At 43.2% G+C, this 27609-nt stretch overlaps 1 protein-coding gene across 10 annotated transcripts in view; it reads left to right on the plus strand.

Moving 5' to 3' along the window:
• FARS2 (phenylalanyl-tRNA synthetase 2, mitochondrial) overlaps window positions 1-27609 on the plus strand; it is a 648562-nt gene that overhangs the window by 600692 nt on the left and 20261 nt on the right. For 9 of the 10 annotated variants that reach the window (XM_049882699.1, XM_049882660.1, XM_049882671.1 and 6 more), the window contains one exon: window positions 10598-10688. The exons of the other annotated variant lie outside the window; for it this stretch is intronic. In XM_049882699.1, the coding sequence (XP_049738656.1) occupies window positions 10598-10688 (91 nt within the window). The remainder of the gene's footprint in view (window positions 1-10597; window positions 10689-27609) is intronic. 10 annotated transcript variants of the gene reach the window in all.

Genomic DNA, 27609 nt, shown 5'->3' on the forward strand with positions numbered 1-27609 from the left:
CCACAAGGAATCCTGCACCACTTAAGCAGTCACTCCTCACTCCCTCCTCCCCCAGCTCCTGGTAACCACAGTCAGCTTCCCGTCTCTAAGAATTTACCTACTATGGTTATTTCTCATAAATGCAGTCATACACTATGTGGCTTTTTGTGTCTGGCTTTTTTCATTTAGCCTAGTGTTTTTGAGGTTCATCCATGTTATAGCATGTATCAGTACTTCATTCCTTTTTAATGGCTGAATAATATTCATTTGTATCCATATACCACATTTTCTTTATCCATTCATCTCTTGATGGATACTAGGGTTGTTTCCACCTTTTGGCTATTGTGAGTAATGCTGCTGTGAACAAATGTGTACAATTATCTGTTTGCATTCCTGCTTTCAGTACTTTTGGTGGGTGTATACCTAGGAGTGAAATTGGTAGATCATAAGGTGATTCTAAGGAACCAAAAAAAAATTTTTTTTGGGTGGTGCAGTGGTTAAGTGCTCAGCTGCTAACTGTAAGGTTAGCAGTTTGAACCCACCAGCCTTTGGAGAAAGGTGTGGCAGTCTGCTTCCGTAAAGATTTGCAGCCTTGGAAACCCTAAGGGGCAGCTCTACTCTGTCCTATAGGTTCACTATGAGTTGGAATCAACTCAATGGCAGTAGATTGGCCTGGTTGTTATGGTGATTCTATGTATAACTTTTTGAGCAGCCACCAAACCATTTTCTCTGTGCTTTTTGAGTGTCTGCAAAGTAGTGGGTATATTTGAGGGTATTAGAAACAAGGAAAAGAAATCAGGTAACATTATTATAAACAGGTAAACTTCCTATCCCATAAGAGTTTCTTTAAATAGAAAAATAAATAATAATAGTCTTTGAAGGAATTCTTGTATAAAGAAGGAGATAAGCAGGTATCTATAGCCCCGCTGAGAAATGGGGTCACAACACTCCTGAGAGAAATTATGCTTTTGCCTATGGCCAGTGGGTACCTACAGGTGTGTATATTGGGGCGGGGAGGGGGGAGGTATGTGAGGATTATGGGGCAGGAGCAGGATATATGGGTCTGATAGTATCAATAACATGATCAATTTACTGCCCTGTAGGCTATGCCTAATTATTTGAGTTTTGAAAATTTTCCTGACTGTAGTCCTCATCTCTCTTGAGAGCCTTAAGAAAAGTTCTTTCAGGATTTCAGTATCTTATTAAATGGCTACTTAAGCTTTCTTTTGAACTTTTCACTTTTCTCATCTCTAAAATTTCCTTGATAGGACAGGCTTAAGTTGGTGACTTACATTCTTCAATGATCTGCCACACTGGAAACCACAGAGACCTTTTGTCTACCCCAGCCCTAAGGCTGGACTCCTCAGCCCACCCTGTTGTGGGACATTGTCCATGAGCTCTGGAAGGCAACGTATGAGGCCAGGAGCATCCACCACCTTTCTCACAGTGGCTGAAAGGCTACAGTGTTTGTATTGATTTATAGAAGCACTTAATCCATGCTTCCAGTTGTGTTGTCTCTTTGCAGTTGTACCAAACAGCTTGACTATTAGAACATTCAAGTCATGCTTTATGACGACCTTATGAAAGTTTCATGCTAGCATTTGATCAGTAAAGGGCTGGCATAGAACAAACTCATGTTCCTTCTGATGCTGCTGTTGAAGGCTCACCCTTCACTGAAATTGTCTTCAGGTTAGGGTGGCTTCATCAGGGAGAGCAACGTGTTGTTGGTAGATCACATGGTCTGGCAGAACTGGATGAGAGACTGACTGCAGCTTTGGAAAGCGTGTTCATTAAAAACATGATGAGGAGGGTGGAGCCAAGATGGTGGAATAGACAGATGCTTTCATCAAGCCCTCTTTACAACAAAGACCTGAAGAAACAAGTGAAACGAGTATATTTGTGACAAGCTGGGAGCCCTGAGCATCAAAGGCAAGCTTAGACAGCGAACTGAGGGGCAAGGGAAGGAAGAGACCGTTCAGAAGCGGAGAGGAGTTGCCGGACCTGAATCGCGGGGAGCCCTCAGGCACCATTCCCTGAGCCGCGGTGGCGGTACTAGCGTTGGGCCGCAGTTTCCTCAGGGAGAAGCAGCCAGCCACACAGCCCACTCACACCTCCGGAACCTGAGGAGAAGGGTGCTCTCGGCAAAAGCTAAGTGCCTGCGGATATTTTACCTCGTCCCCCCCACACCCCCACTCCGTAACCCAGCTTCAGCAGCTGAATCCCTAGGCCTGAGATAGGCCCTGGTGAGCACCTGGAGCCGTCCTTCTGGCCTTGGGGAAGGACAAATTTCCAACTAGGGGGAAAAGATAATTTGCTAGCTCCATTAACTGGGGAGCTCAGGACAGAAGCAGCTCCTGTCCAGGCATAAGCCATCCATGGACCTTGAGCACCTTTCCCTTCTGCATGGATCTGTGTGGGCCTATTATAGGAGAATAGGCCCTTGTTGGCAAACTCCAACCATTTCAGCTGTGCGGTGGAGAGGTGGATGCTTGACGTTTGACATTGCTTTGCCTATTAAACAAGATCCTCACCTACCCAGAACAGGGACCTAAGAACTGCTGGCTCCACTTGGGTCGCCCAGCCACCCATGACAGGGGCCCAGGGATAACTGGTACCTCCCAGTCCTTACAACCAAATCTTTGGGTACCCATGGTCCCTCTGCAGAGCCCACCCACCAGCACGCTGTATGGAACAGAGACACGTTTTCCTCAGAGACACTTGGGGGTTGGTTCTCAGCCCCCTGCCTTGTTCAGAGCATGACCCCCTGCTGCAATCAGATACCGGTATATACGCCAATCACCCCTGCCCCTCTAAGACCGTAGGACAGAGCCTGTACCACACACTTGATGATCAGCTACCTGGAAACCTGAGCTGAATTCATACAAGAAAACTGAATGGACTCCTAGACTGATAGACCTGATAACAGCTCTAGCCAGCTGGGGGCAGGACACCAGAGCTCCAAAGGCAAAAATAATCAAGCTAGCTCACTCAAGAAACCCACAGGTGTGTACCAAAACAAAACAAAGCAAGCAGCTACGACACAGTAAGCAAGCATAAACTAATACAATAACTTATAGATGGTTCGGAGACAACAGTCAATGTCAAGGCACATAAAGAAACGGGCCATGATCACCTCAACAGGCTCTCAAAACAAAGAATCCAGGGATCTTCTAGATGAAAGTGCATTCCTGGAATTACCAGATGCAGAATACAAAAGTTTAATGTACAGAACCCTTCAAAACATCAGGAAGGAAAAGAGGCAATAGGCAGAACAAGACAAGGAACACACAAATAAAGCAACTGAAGAATCCAGAAAGATTATTCAGGAACGTAATGAAAAGTATAATAAGCTGGAAAAATCCATAGACAGACAGCAATCAGAAATTCAGAAGATTAACAATAAAATTACAGAATTAGATGACTCGGTAGAAAGCCAGAGGAGCAGAATTGAGCAAGTAGAAGCTAGAATTTCTGAACTTGAAGATAAATCACTTGGCACTAACATATTTGAAGAAAAATCAGATATAAGAATTAAAAAAATGAAGAAACCTTAAGAATCATGTGGGATTCTATCAAGAGAAATAACCTATGAGTGATTGGAGTACCAGAACAGGGAGGGATAACAGAAAATATAGAGAAAATTGTTGAGGATTTGTGGGCAGAAAACTTCCCTGATATTGTGAAAGTTGAGAAGATATCTATCCAAGATGTTCATCGAACTCCACGTAAGGTAGATCTTAAAAGAAAGTCACCAAGACATATTATAATCAAGCTTGCCCAAACCAAAGATAAGGAGACAATTGTAAGAGCAGTGAGGGATAAAAGAAAAGTCACCTACAAGGGAGAGCCAATAAGAATAAGCTCGGACTACTCAGCAGAAACCATGCAAGCAAGAAGGCAATGGGATGACATATTTAAAAAATCGAAGGAAAGAAATTGCCTGCCAAGAATCATATATCCATCAAAACTGTCTCTCAAATATGAAGGTGAAATTAAGACATTTCCAGATAAACACAAGTTGAGGGAATTCATAAAAACCAAACCAAAACTACAAGAAATACTAAAAGGAGTCCTTTGGTTAGAAAATCAATAATATCAGGTATCAACCCAAGACTAGAACACTAGGCAGAGCAACCAGAAGTCAACCCAGGCAGGGAAATTCAAAAAAAAAAAAAAAGCCCAACACAGGGTAACACCGATGTTATTATATAAAAGAAGACAAAATTAAAATAATAAAGAGGGACTAAGAAATGTAATCATACACCTTCCATATGGAGAGGAAGATACGGTGATACAAAGAAATAAAAGTTATAAATTTAGAAAAATAAGGGTAAATAATAAGGTAACCACAAAGGAGACAAACTATCCTACTCATCAAAATAAAATACAAGGGAAAAATACAGACTCAGCAGAAACAAAATCAACAACAACAAATATGAGGAAAGGAGAATATATAAAGAAAATCTACCTAGCACATAAAATCAAGTGGGAAAAAGAAGCTGTCAACACACAAAAAAAGACATCAAAATCATAGCACTAAATTCATACCTATCCATAATTACCCTGAATGTCCATGGACTAAATGCACCAATAAAGAGACAGAGAGTGGCAGAATGGATTAAAAAACAAGATCCGTCTATATGCTGCCTACAGGAGACATACCTTAGACTTAGAGACATAAGCAAACTAAAACTCAGAGGATGGAAAAAAATATATCAAGCAAACAACAATCAAAAAAGAGCAGGAGTGGCAATATTAATTTCTGACAAAATAGACTTTAAAGTTAAATCCATCAGAAAGGATAAGAAAGGACACTATATAGTGATTAAAGGGACAAATACACCAAGAAGATATAACCATATTAAATATTTATGCACCCAATGGCGGGGCTGCAAGATACATAAAACAAACTCTATCAGCATTGAAAAGTGAGATAGACAGCTCCACAATAATAGTAGGAGACTTCAACACACCACTTTCAGTGAAGGACAGGACATCCAGAAAGAAGCTTGATAAAGACAGGGAAGATCTAAATGCCACAATCAACCAACTTGACCTCGTAGACATATACAGAACACTCCACCCAACAGCAACCAACTATACTTTGTTTCCTAGTGCACATGGAACATTCTGTAGAATGGACCACATATTAGGTCATAAAGCAAGCCTTAACAGAATCCAAAACATTGAAATATTACAAAACATCTTCTCTGACCATAAGGCCATAAAAGTGGAAATCAATAACAGGAAAAACGGGAAAAGAAATCAAACACTTGGAAACTGAACAATACCCTGCTCAAAAAAAGACTGGATTATAGAAGACAGTAAGGATGGAATAAAGAAATTCATAGAACCCAATGAGAATGAAAACACTTCCTATCAGAACCTTTGGGACACAGCAAAAGCGGTACTCAGAGGCCAATTTATATCAATAAATGCACACATCCAAAAAGAAGATAGGGCCAAAATCAAAGAACTATCCCTACAACTTGAACAAATAGAGAGCAACAAAAGAAACCCACAGGCACTAGAAGAAAACAAATAATAAAAATTAGAGCTGAACTAAATGAAATAAAAAAACAATTGAAAGAATTAGCAAGACCAAAAGCTGATTTTTTGAAAAACTTCACAAAATTGATAAACCATTGGCCAAACTGACAAAAGAAAAGCAGGAGAGGAAGCAAATAACCCAAATAAGAAATGAGATGGGCGATATTACAACAGACCCAACTGAAATTAAAAGAACCATATCAGAATACTACGAAAAACTTTATTCAAACAAATTTGAAAACCTAGAAGAAATGGATGAATTCCTAGAAGCACACTACCTACCTAAACTAACACAAACAGAGATAGAACAACTAAATAGACCCATAACAAAAGAAGAGATTGAAAAGGTAATCAAAAAACCCCCAACAACAACAACAAAAAAGCCCTGGTCTGGATGGCTTCACTGCAGAGTTCTACCAAACTTGCAGAGAAGAGTTAACACCACTACTACTAAAGGTATTTCAGAGCATAGAAAAGGATGGAATACTACCAAATTCATTCTATGAAGCCACCATATCCCTGATACCAAAACCAGGTAAAGACACCACAAGAAAAGAAAATTATAGACCTATATCCCTCATGAATGTAGATGCAAAAATCCTCAACAAAATTCTAGCCAATAGAATTCAACAACATATCAAAAAAATAATTCACCATAACCAAGTGGGATTCATACCAGGTAGGCAGGGACGGTTCAACATTAGAAAAACAATTAATGTAATCCACCACATAAATAAAACAAAAGACGAGAATCACATAATTTTATCAATCGATGCAGAAGGGGTATTTGACAAAGTTCAACACTCATTCATGATAAAAACTCTCAGCAAAATAGGAATAGAAGGAAAATTTCTCAACATAATAAAGGGCATTTATATAAAGCCAACAGCCAACATCACCCTAAATGGAGAGAGCCTGAAAACATTCCCAGTGAGATCGGGAACCAGACAAGGATGCCCTTTATCACCACTCTTATTCAACATTGTGCTGGAAGTCCTAGCCAGAACAATTAGGCTAGATAAAGAAATAAAGGGCATCCAGATTGGCAAGGAAGAAGTAAAAGTATCTCTATTTGCAGATGACATGATCTTATACACAGAAAACCCTAAGGAATCCTCCAGAAAACTACTGAAACTAACAGAAGAGTTCAGCAGAGTATTGGGATGCAAGATAAACATACAAAAATCAGTTGGATTCCTCTACATCAACAAAAAGAACATCGAAGAGGAAATCACCAAATCAATGCCATTTACAGTAGCCCCCAAGAAGATAAAATACTTAGGAATAAATCTTACCAGAGATGTAAAAGACTTATACAAAGAAAACTACAGTACACTTCTGTAAGAAACCAAAAGAGACTTACATAAGTGGAAGAACATACCTTGCTCATGAATAGGAAGACTTAACATTATAAAAATGTCTATTCTACCAAAAGCGATCTATACCTTTAATGCAATTCCGATCCAAATCCCAAGGACATTCTTTAATGAGATGGAGAAACAAATCACCAATTTCATATGGAAGGGAAGGAGGCCCCGGATAAATAAGGCATTACTGAAAAAGAAGAACAAAGTAGGAGGCCTTACTTTACCTGATTTTAGAACCTATTATACTGCCACAGTAGTCAAAACAGCCTGGTACTGGTACAACAACAGATACATTGACCAATGGAACAGAATTGAGAATCCAGGCATACATCCATCCACCTATGAGCAGCTGATATTTGACAAAGGCCTCAAAACAGTTAAATGGGGAAAAGACAGTCTTTTTAACAAATGGTGCTGGCATAACTGGATATCCATCTGCAAAAAAAATGAAACAAGACCCATACCTCACTCCATGCACAAAAACTAACTCAAAATGGATCAAAGACCTAAATATAAAATCTAAAACAATAAAGATCATGAAAGAAAAAATAGGGACAACGTTAGGAGCCCTAATACATGGCATAAACAGTATAGAAAACATTATAAAGAACGTAGAAGAAAAACTAGATAACTGGGAGCTCCTAAAAATCAAACACCTATGCTCATCCAAAGTCTTCACCAAAAGAGTAAAAGGACTACCTACACACCAGGGAAAAGTTTTTAGCTATGACATTTCTGATCAGCGCCTGATCTCTAAAATCTACAGGATACTGCAAAAACTCAACTGCAAAAAGACAAATAACACAATTAAAAAATGGGCAAAAGATATGAATAGACACTTCACTAAAGAAGACATTCAGGTAGCTAACAGATATATGAGGAAATGTTCACGATCATTAGCCATTAGAGAAATGCAGATCAAAACTACAATGAGATTTCATCTCACTCCAACAAGGCTGGCATTAATCTAAAAACACAAAATAATAAATGTTGGAGAGGCTGTGGAGAGATTGGAACACTTCTACACTGCTGGTGGGAATGTCAAATGGTACAACCACTTTGGAAATCGATTTGGTGCTTCCTTAAAAAGCTAGAAATAGAACTACCATACGATCCAGCAATCCCACTCCTTGAAATATATCCTAGAGAAATAAGAGCCTTTACACAAACAGATATACGCACACCCATGTTTATTGCAGCACTGTTTACAATAGCAAAAATATGGAAGCAACCAAGGTGCCCATCAATGGGTGAATGGATAAATAAATTATGGTATATTCACACAATGGAATACTATGCATCGATAAAGAACAGTGAGGAATCTGTGAAACATTTCATAACATGGAGGAACCTGGAAGGCATTATGCTGAGTGAAATTAGTCAGATGCAAAAGGACAAATATTGTATAAGACCACTATTATAAGATCTTGAGAAATAGTATAAACTGAGAAGAACACATTCTTTTGTGGTTACGAGAGGGGGGAGGGAGGGAGGGTGGGAAACGGGTATTCACTAATTAGATAGTAGATAAGAACTACTTTAGGTGAAGGGAAAGACAGCACACGGTACAGGGGAGGTCAGCACAATTGGACTAAACCAAAAGCAAAGAAGTTTCTTGAATAAACTGAACGCTTTGAAGGCCAGCGTAGCAGGGGGCAGGGGTCTGGGGACCATGGTTTCAGGGGACATCTAAGTCAATTGGCATAATAAAATCTATTAAGAAAACATTGTGCATCCCAGTTTGAAAAGTGGCGTCTGGGGTCTTAAACGCTAGCAAACAGCCATCTAAGATGCATCAATTGGTCTCAACCCACCTGGATCAAAGAGAATGAAGAACACCAAGGACACAAGGTGATTAGGAGCCCAAGAGACAGAAAGGGCCACAAGAACCAGCAACTGCATCACCCTGAGACCAGAAGAACTAGATGGTGCCCAGCTACAACCAATGACTGCCCTGACAGGGAACACAACAGAGAACCCCTGAGGGAGCAGGAGAGCAGTGGGATGCAGACCCCAAATTCTCATGAGACCAGACTTAATGGTCTGACTGAGACTGGAAGGACCCCAGTGGTCATGGCCCCCAGACCTTCTGTTGGCCCAGGACAGGAACCATTCCCGAAGCCAACCCTTCAGACATGGATTAGACTGGACAATGGGTTGGAGTGGGGTGCTGGTGAGGAGTGAGTTTCTTGGATCGGGTGGACACTTGAGACTATGTTGGCATCTCCTGCCTGGAGGGGAGATGAGAGAGTGGAGGGGGTTAGAAGCTAGCAAAAAGGACACGAAAAGAGAGAGTGGAGGGAGAGAGCAGGCTCTCATTAAACCATTAGGGGGAGAGTAATTGGGAGTTTTAGCGAGGTGTATATGGGTTTTTGCGTGAGAGACTGACTTGATTTGTAAATTTTCACTTAAAGCACAATAAAAATTACTTAAAAAAAAAAAAGCAGGCTAAACTTTGCTGTTTCAGTCTCCTTTGAGGAAGTGAAAAGCAAATTCCTTTTTAGCAGGTGTTTAATAAATGTCTGTTATTTACACTACAGCCAGCCACACTGATGGCTTCCATTCATTGAGTGATGATTACATAATAGGAACATTTGTGTGCGTGTAATGTCCACTGAGCCTTTTACCTCAGCATCCTTCCACCGTTGTGGCTGTATAGTGGCCCCAGTCCCAGGGGTGACTCCTAGTTAATCTAAGCCAGTGATGGTCATTCCATTCCTTCCACCCAGGTCTAAGCCAATCAGTGCACCATACTTCTATATGACAGGGGTTGGTTTAGGACTGAGCAGTAACCAGCTGGGACCAATGCTTTGTGAGGGGGATGTGAGATGTCTGAGGGCTTCTGGGAGTTTCCCCACTCTTGAGAGTGAACCTCATTAGGGATGTGACCCTGTGTGGATGAGGACTGCAGCCTGTGTGCTTGGAGAGCAGAACTGGGAACAGGCAGAGAAACCAGCCAGAGCCACTGGCTGGGACAGCCCTCTCACCTGCCCTGCTGCTTTTTTAAAATATAATTCATCTTATTTTTGTTTTTGTTGTTGAGAATATACACAGCAAGCAGAACTTACACCAACTGGACAGTTTCTCCATGTACATTTCAGTGACACTAATTCCATTCTTCGAGTGGTGCAGTCATTCTCACCCTTCTATTCTGAGTTGTTCCCCCGCACCCCCCATCAACATAAACTCATTTAATCTTTGGAATTGCTGTTGTCAGTTTGATCCCATATAGATAGATCTTAAAAGAGCACAGTGCCCTGCCTTGCCTTTTTTTTTAATTATTTTTATTTTTGTATTGCTAGTTCTTATGTGGAAAGTAGAGGGTTATTTTAAAATGTTAAATAAAAATTCCACAGGTATTTTAAAATTCTATTCTGTAGATATATAAGTAAAAGTACATTTTTCTAAGCACATAGTAACCACGGACATGTTTATTGAATATTGATTTTTCCATAAGTAAACCCATTTAAAGAAAAATATACTCATTTTAATAGAATTTTTTTTTAATTTCTGAATTTTTAAATTTTTATTAAGGGTATCTTTCTTAATTTTTTATTTGTATTGAGCTAAAATTTGTATATAGTGCAATGCACAGATCTTAATTACACAATTGAGTGAGTTTTGATAAATGTATGTTATGGTTACTACCATTAGCTGCTGTTGAGTCAGCTCTCAACTCATGGCTACCCCGTGTCTTACAGAGTAGAACTGCTCCATAAGGTTTTCTTGGCTGTAATCTTTATGGAAACAGATCGCCAGGCCTTTTCTTCCCCTGTCCTGCTTCCTAACACAGTAAGTTTGATTCAAAAGATTTCTGCATCCTTCATTTGAATGAAGAATTCTGTGACCTGCAGCCAACATCATCCTAACTAGTATGTTAGCAAGTTACCCATACAACACTCCTCTGACACAGGTGCCATGATAGCCTCCACATGCAGAGGCCAGGGGTGGGAGCAAGTAACTTACCCAGGTCCACAGCTGTAAGTAGCAGAGTTGCGGTACGAACGCAGATCTCTCAGATTCCTAAGCCAGCAGTTCTATCCATTCCCACATCCTGACCAACTTTCTGGACTGCCAGGAGAATGAACAAATCAGTCTCAGAAGAAAAACAACCAGAATGCTCCTTAGAAGCAAAGAAGGCAAGACTTTAGCTTGCTGACTTTGGACACATCATCAGGATAGACCAATCACTAGAAAAGGACATTATGTTTGGTAAAGTAGAGGGCCAATGAAAGTGTGAGAAACCTTCAATGAGATGGGTTGACACAATAGCACAACAGTGGACTCGAACATACCAGTGATCATGAAGACAGTGCAGGACCAGGTAACGTTTCATTTTGTTATACATAAGGTCACCAGGAGTTTGAGCCAACTTGACGGGACCTACCAACAACAACATAGAATACATGGAAGATTGCATGAAGCTTAACTGCAAGGTGTAATGACCAATCGTAAAGAAAACATCCCCATCAAGATCTATTTGGCAATTAAATGTTAGTGGCAAAGGAAATAGTTCTGAACATCTTGGTCATTCTACTCAGCCAGGCCACTTCATTAACTTTATCACAGCATTTGGCACTCTTCAGGGGGAGTAATGCTGTTTGCATGCTAATCTGCACCATTTATACCATAATTAACATCAACAAAATGGTATCCTAGAAAAGAAACGTTAAAAAAAATAAAACTGACTTTCTGAATTAGGACTACAGTAGCAATGAAGTTATTATTAGCCCTGTTCTACTTTCTGGTTCTCGTGATGCCAAATTTCCCAGGGAAATGACCTCTAAAGAGATTTCCTGGAAATCCACATTTATAGGGTGGTTTTTAGGGCTCTTGGGCAGAGGGAATAAGTACCCCCCACCCCCACACCCACAGCTTCACCCCTTGCTCCTTTTCCAGCATTTAGTTTGAGAAGCAGGAGCACTTAGATTTGTGGTGGGCAATCTTTCGTAGACACAATTCATCGTGTTTGTCTGCAATATAATGATCTTTTTATTTTTCAGCAGATATCCTGCAGAGATAAATACCAATTTATGTGTGGGTATATCTTATTGATCCTTTATTAGCTCTTTTCAGGGACAGTGGAATAAAAAGGCCCATGTGAAGAAAGCACAAAAAGCCCATTTGCTGCAAACAGGCGAATAAATAAATCACCAGGCCTCTACAGCCACCTTTTATACCAAAGCGAGCCCATGGTGACCCTGTGCACTGTGGAGTCAAAGGGGCGCTGGGGAAAGTTCACCGCTCAAAATGCCCCCAATCCTGTGATGTGGTGTTGGGCACCGCCTGTAGTGCCCTGTAATTATGGGACGAATTCATCAGAACGGTCCTCACCAATTCATAGTTTAACCCTTAACGGTCCTCACCAATTCATATTTTAACCCTTAGCGGTCCTCACCAATTCATATTTTAACCCTCAGTTGAAAAGACAAAACATGTTTTCCAGCCTTGATGATGCCTTTCATTATTTTTAATTACTAAAGGCATCCATCTGGTACCTTGCATTCCCAGACAGCCTGCTGAGACCAGCACAAAGCCAGGCAAGCTTCCTTCTAGAAGAAAGGAGCCTTCCCTGTGAACAGAGACAGTGGCATGCTCGTTACATGTCTTCAGGTGGCACACAGAAGAGGAAATTTAAGCATACATGCGTGCGCGCGCACACACACACAGAAGTCTTCCATCCTGCCGGGATCCAGTTTATGTGGTTCACCAATGGCAGGCTTGTCTGCCTGTAGTGCATTCATTGGCACTTGGAGTATAATTCCAGACAGGGGCTTTCTGGGCCCCTTGTTGCTGGGCTGCTGCCACTCAGAACCCCCAGCCAAGCAAGGTGCCAGAGTTCTCTTAGTTTTTCAAACAAGAGTTCTCTGGAAGCACATCACCCACCCAGTCTTGGGGTCTTCAGAGTGCAGCAGCCCCAGCCTCTAGGCAGCAGCAGAATGTGGCTGGGGGCCACCCAGCCTTGGAGTCTTCAGTGAGCAGTAGCCCCAGCCTCTAGGCAGCAGCAGAATAGGGCTGGGGGCTGGGTCAGGAAGAAGTTGAGTAGGTAATGGGGGACAGTGAGCTTTCTTAGGGCAGAGATCAAGTCTTACTCACCCTCATCCCCTCAGTGCTAGAACAGTGCATATCACTTAATAGTAGTCAACCTCAGTGTCTGTTAGTATTTATTAAGCACCTGCTGTGTGCCAGTCTCAGAGTCCTTGGGTAATACAAACAATTAACACCCTCAGCTGCTAACCAAAATGCTGGTGGTTCAAGGCTCAAGTCCACCCAGAGGCACCTTGGAAGAAAGGCCTGGTGATCTACTTCTGAAAAATCAGTCATTCGAAACCCTAAGGAGCACAGTTCTACTCTGACACACATGGGGTCACCGTGAGTCAGAATGTAGGCAACAGCAACCAATTTTGGTATGTGCCAGGCTCAGAGACTATAGCAGTGACAAGATTAAGGAAACAGCACTGTCCATGTCTAGCTTACCTTCTAGCAGGGAAGACAGAGAATAATATAAATGAGTAGCATATATAGTGTTTTTAGATTGTGATAAGTGCTATCAAGAAAAAGCAAGGAGATGAGAGAAGAATTACTGGGGTGGGGGGTGGAGTAGCGACGGGTCGAGTAGGGATGGAGTGGTGAGCAATTTGAAATGAGATGGTCAGGGAAGGCTTTGTTGAGATGCTGACAATGGAGCAACAGCATGAACCACGGGGATACCTGGGGAAAGAGCATTCCAGGCAGTGGGAACAGCACCTGCAAAGGTTCCAAGGCAGGAGCGTGACCCAAGGTTGAAGAATAGATGGTTCAGTGGGCACCAACCCAGAGAGGCCATAGTAGCTAGATCAGAGTGAGGGAAGGGAGGTGTAGGGATAGAATCAGAGATAACGGGTGGTCTTGTAGGCCATTGTAAGGACATTGACTTTTATGTAAGTGAGATGGGAAGCCTCTAGAAGATTTTGAGCACAGGTGACATGATGTGACCTACATTTTAATAGCACTTTTTTCAGCTACTCTAAGGGCACAAGGGTAGAAGCAGGGAGACCAGTTAGGAGACTGCTGTGCTAATTCAGACAAGAGATTGTGGAGGTTGGATGACAGTGAAGAAAGTGGTGAGAAGTGGTCGGTCAGACACTGAATGTATTTTGAAGATAGAATCTATGGCATTTGCTTACAGATTAGATGTGGGATGTGAAAATAAGAGGACTCAAGGATGACTCTAAGGTTTTTGGCCCAAACAACTGGAAGGATAAGATGGGGAAAACTATGGGGAAAGTAGATTTGGGAGGTAAGATTAGAATTTCAGTTTTGGACGTTTTAAGTCTGAGACGCCCAAGTGGAGATACAAGTCTGCTCAGGTTTTACTGGGGTTGGGGGCTTCAGGGCCATGTGGACCTTTCCATAGGGCTGCTCAAAATATGGTAGCCAGCTTCCCCCAGAGCAAGTGATCAGAGAGAGAGCAAGATGGAAGTCAGGTGTTATTTATAAGCTAAGCTCAGAAGTGACACATCATTACTTCTGCCATATTCTACTGGCTGCACAGGCCAACCCTGGTATAATGTGGAGGGGACCACACAAGGGCATGAATTCTAGCAAGCAGGGATCATTGGGGATCACCTTACAGACTGGCTCCCGCAATGGGTGAGGGTGGAATAGATGCTAGACAGGCAATGAGTGTCTGCTACAATGAGGCTCAGAGGAGTTAAATCCCTTTTTGAAGATATGATCCTGAGAGTCAGAAGGACAAAGTCAGACATACAGCCACCAGTGAGCCTGCACTTTGTTGTTAACTAGCCTTTTCTCATTGACTGCTGAAATATGTTGAATTCTCAACTCATTCTAGATTTCTAAGATGTCTCTCTTTAATTATTGACTTCAGAGGTTCATCTTAAAATCTATTATCAAAATCCTCCATTTTCTCAAATTCTAAACTCATTCTTAAGTATTTTATGCTTCATCCTGAACCTTTTCTAAAGATGAAGAATATATCTGATATGGCTTTGACAAATAGTTGAGTTCAAAAGCTGCCACTAAGCCAGTTCCGCCCCACCCCCATCCCTCTCTGAACTGTCACTACCTCACCCCTCCTGCCCTCGCCCTCCATCTTCCCCACAGCGTTCCTACTGTGGGACCAGGCTTTTCAGCTGACATTCAGGAGCCCCATGATCATAGTGGTCTGAGGGGTAAAATGACACCTCCCATTTTGAGCAAAAGGGATGGAAAAGATAGCACGTTTGGTACAAAGCATGCAGCCAGCCGAAATGCACAAAATGTAAAAAAGATAACTTTGAGAGCTGCAGGAATTACCTTCTTCACAGCGAATTTGCTGGAGGAACTTGACTCTTTTCCTCACCAAGAGTGGTCAGGGCAGGGCATGAGGCTAACACCGCAGGCAAAAATTGGGGAAAACAGTAAAAACAATGATAATAAAAGAGATAGCTGATTATTAACATATGCCAGACAATATGCCAAGTGTACTGCCTGGACTATATCATTTTGTCCTAATAACATCTCCAAGGCTCAGAAAGATTGAGTATCTTGCTCAAAGACACACTACTAGTCATTGACAGAGCCTTGAGGAGTAACCAAAAAAAGTTAGTTCAGCTATTGCTAGCTGATTCTGAGTACTTTTCACCTGTTCATTCATTCCGTAAATACAAACTAGATGTTCCCTATGGGCAAACACATGGATCCCTGCTACTTTTTAGTTTGCATTGTGGTTAGCCTAAAACAGTAAGAGATTGGGTGTGTTGATGTTCAGAGGGGAGCCAATAAATGACATCCCTCTTCCTTTGCTGAATTCAGACCTAATTAAGAAGTAGACCCAGGAATCAGACAGGCGAAGATCAAAATTCAGCTTTATTACTGAGATAACTAAGTTCGAGGATATGGCTGAATTTTAAGCCATAGTTAAGCGCCCTCATTTCCTTCCCTAAGATCAACTCTGCTGACTACACTGGTTTCCTTCCTTGCATCGTGTACATCTAGAAAATGGGTCTGTCCAGCCGAAGAACCCAGAGAGGGCGCAGCCACACACTCTTAGTGCCAGGCAGGAGACAGCATGTGGGTTTGCCTTGAAGAGTGGACAAGAGGACTGGACGACTCCCACACCAAAAGCAAGGGTGAGGGAGCAACAAGAGTGATGGAGCAGGCTGTGCAGAGACTTGCAGTTTATGTAAAGGATCTTAGTCTTTATCCTAAGAGGGGATGACATTATCAGATTTGTGTTTTTAGAAGATCACTCCAGCTGTGTGGAGAATGGGTTGAAAGAGGGCAGAAGTGAGTGTCACACAGCCCAAAAAAGGCAGATGAGAGGGTCCAGCTAATAGCTGGGGCTAGCCAGGGCCAAGAGGTACCTGGGACAGTGTGGGTGCAGGCAGGTGGCCACCACCCCTGCCCCTCTGCCGTCACTTCTCTTGTTAGGACTACGGGAGTCCAGTTTGGGGCAAAGGCAGCAGAAGATGAGAACTAGAAGAAGGCTTGGCTGTTTCTGGTCCTTTAGAAGACCAGCAGCACTGTGACCTGGGACTCAGACATTCTGGGCTGAAGGCTCCTGAGAACTGCATCTTCTCTTCAAGTTGCACTCCCAGCATAAAACGAAAACTTCTTCCTTCTGGCACTTTTGCAGTGTATCAAGCTAAAAGATCATAAGGAGATGTGTCCTCCCCATCTCCACACTATAGCATAGGAGCCACTGTGGCCATCTGCCAGGTCTCTACTTCCCCAGTGCATGGATCACTCAGGAACATATTCAGACCCTGACTCCACTGAGCGCCACCATACACAGGACCCATCTAGCCAAACATAGCAACTCCTGGGAGGCCAGGAGCGTTGGATCAGTGGTGAGGTTTTGCTCTGGGCTCAACACTGCCTTCTCGCCCTCCCTGGCATCCCATTGGGTAAGGAAATGTGCTCATTTATCCTTCAGCAATGTCTGTGAGCCCTCCTGTGTACCAAGCACCGTGTGGAGTGCTGGGGACACAGTAGTGAGAGACACACAGTGCCTGCCCTCTCAGAGTGAGCATGGAGTGCAGGATGGTGCCGGGGGCCCGCAGAGAGGGAGGCTGGGAAAGCTTCTTGAGCGAGGAACATCCAAGCAGAAACCTGAAGAAGAGTAGGAATTCGTCCAATGGGAGGTGAGTGGGAGTGGGCTAAGAGGGAAGGAGAAGAGTAGTTTTCGGCAGCTCTCACATGCCTGTGTGGGAATTAGCGGCAGAGGCCTCTGCCAGGGAAGCAGATGCAGGCCTGCCCCAGACCCACCACCCAGCGAACACAGTCGGAGCTGGACCTCAGGCTGCTCACCCCCTGACCGGACAGGATTGCAGTGGGCTGGAGAGTGAGTGGAATCAGAGGGAGTGGTGGCAGCGAGATAGATGGCACTTTCAGGAAGTTTGGCTATGCAAAAGAGGCAAGAGAATGATAACTAGAGTTCAGGCCCAGTTAAGACAGAGATTGTTTAAAATGGGCTAGGCATGGATGGACGGACGGGTGGGTGGGTGGGGGGTGGATGGGTAGGTGGGCGGATGGATGGATGGGTAGGTGGGTGGATGGATGGATGGATGAATGGATGAATGAGTGGATGCCATTAGGTTGACTCTGACTCGTGAAGACCTTAGTGTACAACGGAACGAAACATCACCAGGTCCTGCATCATCCACACACTTAGCCAGCGTGTTTGAGTCCATTGCTGTAGCTATTGAGCCAATCCATCTCACTGAGGGTCTCCCTTGCCCTCGCTGGCCCTCCACTTAACCAAACATGATGTCCCCTTCTGAGCAATTCCTCTCTCCTGGTGATGTGTCCAAGGCAAGTGAGTCAGACAGTGTTCTGTTGCGATCCATAAGGTTTTCATTGGCTAACTTTTGGAAGTAGATCACCAGGCCTCCTTTCCTAGTCTGTCCTAGACTGAAAGCTCTGCTGAAACTTGTCCACCTTGGGTGACCCTGCTGGTATTTGAAATACTGGTGGCATAGCTTCGAGCATCCCAGCAACATGCAGGCCACAACAGTATGACAAACTGACAGATGGGTGGTGGGGCCTAGACTTGGTTGTCTAGTGAATGCAGGGGGCCTGTGGGCTTTGGTGGCAGGAGATTGAAGGAGTTTCCTTGTGGCTTCTTGTTTCACCCTGGGAAAAAAGGTAAGATCATTTTAAAAGGTGACTATCAACAGACCCTCTTTCAACTTTCCAACTTGTCTCTCAGCATCTCCCATTGTCAACCTCTTCTTTTAGGGTTTCTATGTCTTTCTTCACCACCATTTTGAATATTGCTTTGTTAGGCACCCAATTAACTTGACCGAGAACTGTTTACTTCATTTTCCATGATAAGGTAAACTTTCACTTAGGACTTAGCAGGCATTCTCTGTAACAATACAGTCTTTGTGGTCAGCCGTATCTGTATGCACAGCTTCACGAGACTTAGTTCAGTCCAATTTCTTTCATTATTTCTGAGATCTGCTGCACTGAGAGTTTTGATTGGGGAAGAGAAAGGAAATGACGTTGGAACACAGAGCACTTTGGGGGATAAGGTAGGACTGGGGAGGTATCGTAGCAACCATATAGGACAGAGTAGAACTGCCCCATAGGGTTTCCAGGGAGTGGCTGGTGGATTCAAACTTCTGACCTTTTGGTTGGCAGCCGAGTTCTTAACCACTGTACCACCAGGGCAGCGAGGAAAGCCCTTGAGGAGTCCAGAAGGTAGGGAAGAGATGTGAGCAGATGCTACACACACCTGGGCTAGGGGAAATGACTTCTTAGGGATATCCTTATACTCAGGAAAAGAAAGGAAGTTCTTATCTTCTCCCTCCTCATCCATTTATTTAGCACCTAATGTGAGCCAGGTACTGAGCTGAGTGCTGGAGGTGCAGACATGAAAAGATGCAGACCCTACCTTGAGGAGTTTGGAGTCCAGTGGGGAGACTGGTGGGTGACACGGTCAGTTCAGAGGCACCCCTGAGTACAGTGATTGTTCGATAAATATTTTGGGGGGGCGGGGATAGAAGGAAGGCAGGCAAGCTAGACAACACACATGAAGGGAACCCAGGACACAGGCTGGGGCTGTAATACTCAGAACCAGCTACATGGTAAGTTAGGTGGATGTGGAGGGCTGGGCTGGGGTCCTAACACCGTACAGAGTGTCACGTCTAGGGTGGTACATGCATTCTAGGTTCAAACTCACTGTCTTATAAATGATAATTTGGAACATAACATAAAGCACCCTTTCTCAATGATTTTATCCGTTTCAGGAATCATGGAAGGAGTGAACCTCCTTGGCATGTCACCCTAGGGAGGAGTGCCAAGAGTGGCCAGTGAAGTGGCCCAGGCCTGTGGGCTTGGGCTTTCTGTCTCTGCTCTCTGATGGCCAGGCAAGTGGTGCAGCTGTCCTGGACACTAGATGGTTGATGGAAAGTAAAAATGCAGCAGTTCCCAGCCAGCAATGGGCCACTCTTTCCTGATGAGCAGGGCAGGCTTAGGAATGCTCCATTAAGTGAACTGCCTCCAGTGCTGGTCAGAAAGCCTTTAAAAAGAAAAAAAAAGAGAGAGAGTCAGTAAATCTAATTCCAATCATGAGTCCCTCTAAGCTTCTGGAAAAGAGTATCTCCCTGTACGCCCAACTCTAAATCATGAGACGAAGGAGTCAGTGGCCCTCCTCTGTCCGTCGTTTTTGGCTCCTAAGGGGCCCAGTGGAGCCTTGCTTGCCAGGGGTACTCACATCCAGTGCCCACCCCCAGGACATGCCCTCTTCCTCTTGCCTGTGACTGGAATTCCACAGTCACCTTGCATGTGCCAGACACCAAGTCATTGCTCATTCATGGTGAGCCAAGGGCTCTGGCTGAATCTCTTTCATCCCAGTTTGTGCCAGAGGACAGGGCTGCCCTATCTAACATTTCTTTTCTCCTACTTATCACCTTGTCAATAAAAAGGAAGATAAAGATGCCTTCGGCCAGCTCTACTCTGGGCTCTTCTCTCGGGGAGGCGGGGAGTTACTCTGGAGGTACAGGTACCCCACCCTGGTTTTGTGCAGGGCCAGGCTCGTTACACATCTCAGTTGTGATGGGCCAAGGACCGGAGAAGCAAAAGTGCAGTGGTTTACGTGAAACACTTAAGATGCTTCTCTACCCTCTTTCCCAAAGAAGATGTCATAACAGATACGTCAGGGCACCGAGCGAGTTCTCTGTGTGTTTCTCCCCCACCCAGTCAGAAATCTGTGCAAAGTTAAAGTGAAATCATGGGACGTGTTTAATTAAAAGACAAATGGCAAAATAAGGTTGCGGTGGATGCTTTCTAATCATGGTCTGTTAGGCTTTAATCACTCATGGTAGATTGTGAAAGCTAACCCACAGTGTGTCTTCACACACTCCTGTTCTTTTTAATCACAAAGAAGATATTCTCGGCTGCTGACAGGATGGGCCTCATCTTCCGGGCAGAGCAGCCTGATCTCACCCGACAGTGACTCAGCAACTTGCTGAATCCAATTAGCAGCTTTCTAGCTACTTACTCAGAACATCTATAGTAAAGTCTGGCTTCTGAATCCTCAACAGCCAGATCGCCAGGTCCATGAACTGCTTGTTTGTCATCAGCAATTACCAGGGCCAGAATAGCGGAGGACAGGCACTGGGTTCCATTAAAAAAAAAAAAAAAAAAAACAGTTGCTGTGCGATTCCGACTCATGGCGACCCCATGTGTGTCAGAGTAGAACTACGCTCCACAGGGCTTTTGGTGGCCAGGACATTCTTCTAAGGCACCTCTGGGTGGACTAGAACCTCCAGTCTTTCGGTTAGCAGCCAAGTGTGTTAACCATTTGCACCCCCCAGGGACTCTGGTTCCACCCCTGGGACTAGGGAAAGGACACTCTGGGATCAGGGGACCAGGCTGGTATAGTCCATAGCGAGGTGGAAAGGTGTTCTCCCTCCACCATCCCAGCTTTTGTTTGCCCTTACCAGTGATGGACACGGAAGCACATGGAGACTCTTGGAACTGAGGAGTCAGAGATCTTAGATATCTTGTAATCCAGCCCCTCATTCACAGCTGAAGGAAGGCATCCCCCAGATGGTAGGTGCAGGCGCAGGGTAGACAGGGAATTGGCTAATCCCAGGAACCCCACCTCCTGACGCCCGTCATGCCTGTAACCCAGAGTGGAGGCCTAGGAAGAGAAGGCAGGCAGGGTAGGGGAAGGACCCAGCTGACCTGTGCCCACATCCTGGCTCCGCCCCTGATTAGCAGCGGGATGTGGGCAAGCCACAGAGCCCTTTCTGATCCTCAGCTTCCTGTTAACACGGGAGTGCTAAGATGTAAGAAAGCTTTGAGAATTAAATGAGATAGTTGTGTGCCAGTGCCCCAGACAAAGTGGAAACTTGGCACTTAAAAGTCCATTGAATCTTGACTTCAGGGCATGAGAGAGGGAGAAGGACAGAGAAAACATGGGTAAAAGCATTATGAATCAAAGTCACTTCTGCAAACACGAAAAAGAAAGGTGGCCAGAGGGGGCTCTGCTTTGGACATCAGTTTATTCAGTGGATCACAAAGAGAAAACGTACCTCTCTGGCATTTTGCCTTGAGGGCCCAGAGTATACACACATACCTGCATTCCAGTTGTAGAGCTCTGCTCAGCATCTGCCAGTGAGATACTAGATCCCTCTGCAGCGTTTCTCTTTGGACACTTGCCTGTGTTTTATGAGTTTCTGTTATTGTCATTGGAATACACCTAAACCTAGAGCGAAGAGAAACGAGTGTCTTTTAATGACTTGTGGCACGGAGCTGTCAGTCATCCGGCCTTTCTTTTGCCGCTGTCACCTCCTGTGTTAACATGCATGTAAACTTCATAGCTTTGTCCTGCCCGTTGCAAAGGAAACAGCAGGCCTTACTTTTCTCTCTGCTCTGTTTTGATTTTCCCTTTGGGCAGAGGTTACTATTGTTATTGTTGTTAGCTGCCATTGAGTCAGCCCCCAACTCATGGCGACCCCATGCACAACGGAACAAGACAGTGCCCAGTCCTGCACCATCTCCCTAATTGGTTGTGGATCAGAACATTGGGATCCATAGGGTTTTCATTGGCTTATTTTTGGAAGTAGATCACCAGGCCTTTCCTTCTAGTCCATCTTAGTCTGGAAGCTCCAGTGAAACTTGTTCGGCATCGTAACAACACACAAGTTTCCACTGACAGATGGGTGGTGGCTGCACATGAGGTGCATTGGAATCGAACCCAGGTCTCCCGCATGGAAGGTAGAAATCAACCAGAATATATCTTCCCAGTCAAGTATGGTCAAGACACTGTCTCAGAGAGAGACACTTCTGTAGAGTATTGATGAAAACCAGCAGCCAGGTTGAGTCAGCACCTTCATGGCACCGACAGAGAACCTGCTGATATTTCATTCGTTTGAACTTGCAGGTGCTCATCAGCCAGGGAAGGTACAAGAAGGGGTGTACAGTGCTTAGCATACAGCACTCGATAAATTTTAGTAAATAGTGATGTTCTTGTCTTTTTTTTTTTTTTTTTTTAGGTAAATCCAGGGACTTTTGTTTTTGTTTTTATTAATCTGAATAAATGCATGTACTGCTCATTAAATACATTAATCAGCAAGGCTTTTAATGCTAATAATAATTGTAATAATTGCTGTCACTTACTATTTGTTTCATACCAGACACTGTGTTAAGACTTTATGCATATATATTATAAAGTATGCTTAATTATCTCCACTTAACTGTGTCAAAACTGAAGCTGAGAGAAGTCAATCACTTGCCAGAAAGAAATCACCCAAAGCCTGGACTCTCAGCCCTTCTCCATTGCTTCACAGGAGGTTGCAGCTGGTTGTCAGGTTTTGGGGGAGTCTGGGAATGATGATATAGACCAGCACAGATCAGCTCTCCTGAGCCTTCTACTGCACCTTGGGAAATTTTGGGAATACTACCCAAGATGGAGACCATCTGTGAATAAATGGGATATCTGAAACTACAGCTTTAAATGGTCTTGAGGAAGAGTGAGCCTAGTGAGCTAAGCTGTCATGTTATTATTACTGGCTTCTTGCATCCACTCCTTTTCGGATTCAGTTTCCTTCTTCCTGAAATACATCATCTCTATTGGTTTCCTAGAAGGAGCCCTGATGGCCCAGTGGTTAAGGCACTCAGCTGCTAACTAAAAGGTGGGTGGTTCGAACCCACCAGCTGCTCCACAGGAGAAGGATGTGGCAGTCTGCTTCCATAAAGATTTACAACCTTGGAAACCCTATGGGGCAGTTCTACTTCCTATAGGACAGAGTAGAGTCAATTCACTATAAGTCAGAATCAACTTGGCAGCAGTGAGTTTGGTTTTATTGGTTTCCTAGGGCTGCTGTGATGATATGCCACAAACTGCGTGCTTTAAAACAACAGAAATTTATTGGCTCGCAGTTTGGGGGTCTGGAAGTCAGAAATCATGGTATTGGTGTCAACAGAGCCATGGTCCTCTGAAGCCTGTAGGGAAGATTCCTTCCTTTCCTTTCAGCTTTTGGTGGTGGCCAGCAGTCATTGACATTCTTTGACTTGTAGTTATTCCAGCCTCTGCCCCCATCTTCACATGGCCTTCTCCCTTGTGCATCTCTGTTTCTGTGTTCAAATTTTCCTTTTCTTGTAAGGACACCAGTCATAATGGATTTAGTGCCCATCCTAATCCGCTATGATCTCATCCTAACTTGATTATATCTGCAAAGACCCTCTTTCCAAATAAGATCACATTCATGGGTTTTGGGTGGACATGGATTTTGGAGGGACACTATTCAACCCAGTACACTATTCATAGATCTTTCAGTGAAGGGGTGTGAGTGGTAAACTTTCTCTAACTTTGTCTGAAGATGCTTTTATTTTACCTTCTTTCTAGAATAACAGCTTGGCTGGGTATAATTGATATAGGTTGGTATTTTGCTAATATTATTTCATTATTTCCCCACCTCTTTGTATCTATTGCAAACTCTCCTGTGACTTTTGTTTCTCCTTTGTAAGTTCTCTATTTTTCCTCTCTAGTCACTTTCAAGATCATCTCTTTGTCTTTGGTGTTCTCTGTTTTCATTACAGTGTATCTAGGTGTGGATTTTTTTTCATTTATCCCACTCAGGACTTATGGTGCTTCCTGAGCCTAAGGGTTTTATTAATTCTGGGAAATTCTCAGTCATTATCTCTTTAGATATTGCCTCCCTTTATTCCCTCTCTCTGTTCTTCTGATACTCATATTTTATCCTCCATGTTTCTGAACCTCTCTCCTGTTATTTACAGCTTTACTCCTCTCTACTGCATTCTAAACAGGTCCTCACACCTATTTTCCAGTTTACTAATTCTCTATTTACTGTGTCTAATCTTTTGTTTAACCCTTCCACTCATTTTTAAGTCATGCTATATTATCATTTCTAAAAATTCATGTTAAGTAGGTCTTTTTCAGATCAGTTGTTCATTTTGTCATAGTGTTCTTTCATATGTTTTTTTTTATGTCTTTACTCATTTTAAATATTTTAAAATAAGTTTTAAACATTTTTAAATATTTAAATTAATTTTTAATCATTTTTTAGATTGTTTTTTGTATCTCAATTCCTGGGCCATTAATCCTTCTATCTCTTGTGTCTAATGACTTGCACATTATGGGTTGTTTCCTTGTGCGTTCTGTAATTTTTGACTGTTAGTTTATCTGCATTAGAGCATCTCCTGAAATGGTAATTGTGGCCTGCTTTTGGGGAGTGTCTCGTCAGGGCTAGTCTTAATTTTCTTATGCCAGATATATTAGGGTAGCACCTGCCCAGGACTGACTTTATGCTAATATTTCAGCTTGGGGCGTGGCGGGGGCACGGACCACAAAGGTACTGTAGATTTTGTATCCCGAACCCACTTGAGACACAGACATGGGGTTTTCATTCTCAGGATAGACACCTCCTCTATGTTCTCAGATTGCAGGCAGAGACAAGCCCTCTCTGTGCTAAGGGCTTCCCCCACCCCCACCCCCATCTACTGTCACATCAAGGATGCTGGCTTTTAGGGGGCTGGCTTTGTGCAGGAGTCTCTGTTTGAACTCCCTGCTTCATGTGAGCCAAACCTGTCATCTTTTATTCTCAAGTAAGCATTAAATCTAAGCCCTAAGAATAGAATTGAGAGTCCAGAAATAAACCCACACATCTGTGGCCAGCTGATTTTTTACAAGGGTGTTAAGTCCGTTCAGTGGGGAAAGAAGAGTCTCTTCAATAAATGGTATTGAGAAAATTCGATTTCCACATGCAGAAAAATGAAACAAGACACATGCCTCAGACCATACACAAAAACAAATTCAAAATTGATTAAAGACCTAAATGTGGGAACTAAAACCGTAAAATTCTTACAAGAAAATTCAGCAGCAAGGCTGTCAGGCTTAGCCTTTAACAATGGATTTTCTAATATAATAACAAAAGCACAAAAAGCAAAAGACAAAATAAGTGGGACCTCATAAAAACTTAAAAAAATGTTTTTTCATCAAAAGACTTTACCAAAAAAATGAAAAAGAGAAGCTACCTACTGGGAGAATATCTTCAGAAACCATATACCCAAGGAGCCCTGGTGGCGCAGTGGTTAAGAGCTTGGCTGCTAACCAAAAGGTTGGCAGTTCAAATCCACCAGCCACTCCTTGGAAACCCTATAGGGCAGTTCTACCCTGTCCAATAAGGTCGTTATGAGTCGGAATTGACAACAGCAGGTAACCAAATATATATAAAACTTGGGCAACTTAGCAACAAAAAGACAAATAGCCCAATTTAAAAAATGGGCAATAGATATTTCATCAAAGAGGACATTCAAATGGCCACCAAACACATGACAAGATGCACAGCATCACCAGACATCAGAGAGATCCAAATCAAAGCCACAGGGAGATACCATTTTACCCCCACTGGGATAGCTAAGATAAAAATAATAATAATAATAACAAATGTTGGTGAGGATGTGGGGAAGTGGGAACCCTTATCTGTTGCTGGTGGGAATGCGAAATGGTACAGCTGTTGTGGAAAACAGCGTGGCGGTTCCTCAACAAACTAAAAACAGAACTACTACCATATTTCCCAGCAATTCCATTCCTAGGTATATACCCAAAAGACTTGAAAGAAGAGACTCAAACAGATTCTTGTACACCAGTGTTCACTGCAGGATTTTTGTTATCTTTATGTTGAGGCGTAATCCATACTGAAAGCTGTAATCTTTGACCTTCATCAGTAAGTGCTTCAAGTCCTCTTCACTTCCAGCAAGCAAGGTGTGTCATCTGCATAATGCAGGTTGTTAACGAGTCTTCCTCTAATCTTCTTCATATAGTCCCCATTCTTCTTCATATAGTCCAGCTTCTTGGATTAGTTGCTCAGCATACAGATTGCATAGGTATGGTGAAAGGATGCAACCCTGATGCACATCTTTCATCACTTTAAACCATGCAGTACTCCCTTGTTCTGTTCAAATGACTGCCTCTTGATCTATGTACAGGTTCCTCATGAGCACAATTAAGTGTTCTGGAATTCTCATTCTTCACAATGTGATCCATACTTTGTTATGATCCACACAGTTGAATGCCTTAGTATAGTCAATACAACACAGGTAAACATCTCTCTGGTATTCTCTGCTTTCAGCCAGGATCCATCTGACATCAGACAATGATATCCCTGGTTCCATGTCCTCTTCTGAATATGGCTTGAATTTCTGGCAGTTCCCTGTTGATGTACTGCTATAGTCACTTTTGAATGATCTTCAGCAAAATTTTACTTGCAAGTGATATTAATGATAAAACCAAACACCAAAACCAAACCCAGTGCCGTCGAGTCAATTCTGACTCATAGCAACCCTGTAGGACAGAGTCGAACTGCCCCATAGAGTCTCCAAGGAGTGCCTGGCGGACTCAAACTGCTGACCCTTTGGTTAGCAGCCCTAGCACTTAACCACTACGCCACCAGGGTTTCCGTATTAACGATATTGTTCAATAATTTCTGCATTATGTTGGATCACCTTTCTTTGGAATAGGTATAAAGATGGATCTCTTCCTGTCAGTTGGTCAGGTAGCTGTCCTCCAAATTTCTTGGCATAGAGGAGTGAGCACTTCCAGTGCTGCATCTGTTTGTGGAAACATCTTAATTGGTATTCTGTCAATTCCTGGAGCCTTGTTTTTCACCAATGCCTTCAGTGCAGCTTGGATTTCTTCTTTCAGTACCATCGGTTGCTGATCGTATGTTATCTCCTGAAATGGTTGAACATCAACCAATTCTTTTTGGTATAGTGACTCTGTGTATTTTTTTCCATCTTCTTTTGATGCTTCCTGTGTCACTTAATATTTTCCTCATAGAATCCTTCAGTATTGCAATCGAGGCTTGAATTTTTCCTTCAGTTCTTTCAGCTTGAGGAATGCTGATCCTGTTCTTCCCTTTGGTTTTCCATCTCCATCTCTTTGCACATGTCACTATAATACTTTACTTTTGTCTCTCGAGCTGCCCTTTGAAATCTCCTCTAAGGCTCTTTTACTTCATCACTTCTTCCTTTTGCTTCAGCTGCTCGACATTGAAGAGCCAGTTTCAGAGTCTTTTCTGACATCCATTTGGGTCTTTTCTTTCTTTCCTGTCTTTTTAATGACCTCTTGCTTTCTTCATGTGTGATGTCCTTGATGTCATTCCACAACTCGTCTGGTCTTTGATCATTAGTGTTCAGTGGGTCAAATCTGTTCTTGAGAAGGTCTCTAAATTCATGTGTTGTTTTATGGGCCTGT

Source organism: Elephas maximus, chromosome 1, assembly GCF_024166365.1.
Source record: "Elephas maximus indicus isolate mEleMax1 chromosome 1, mEleMax1 primary haplotype, whole genome shotgun sequence".
NCBI lineage: Eukaryota > Metazoa > Chordata > Mammalia > Proboscidea > Elephantidae > Elephas > Elephas maximus.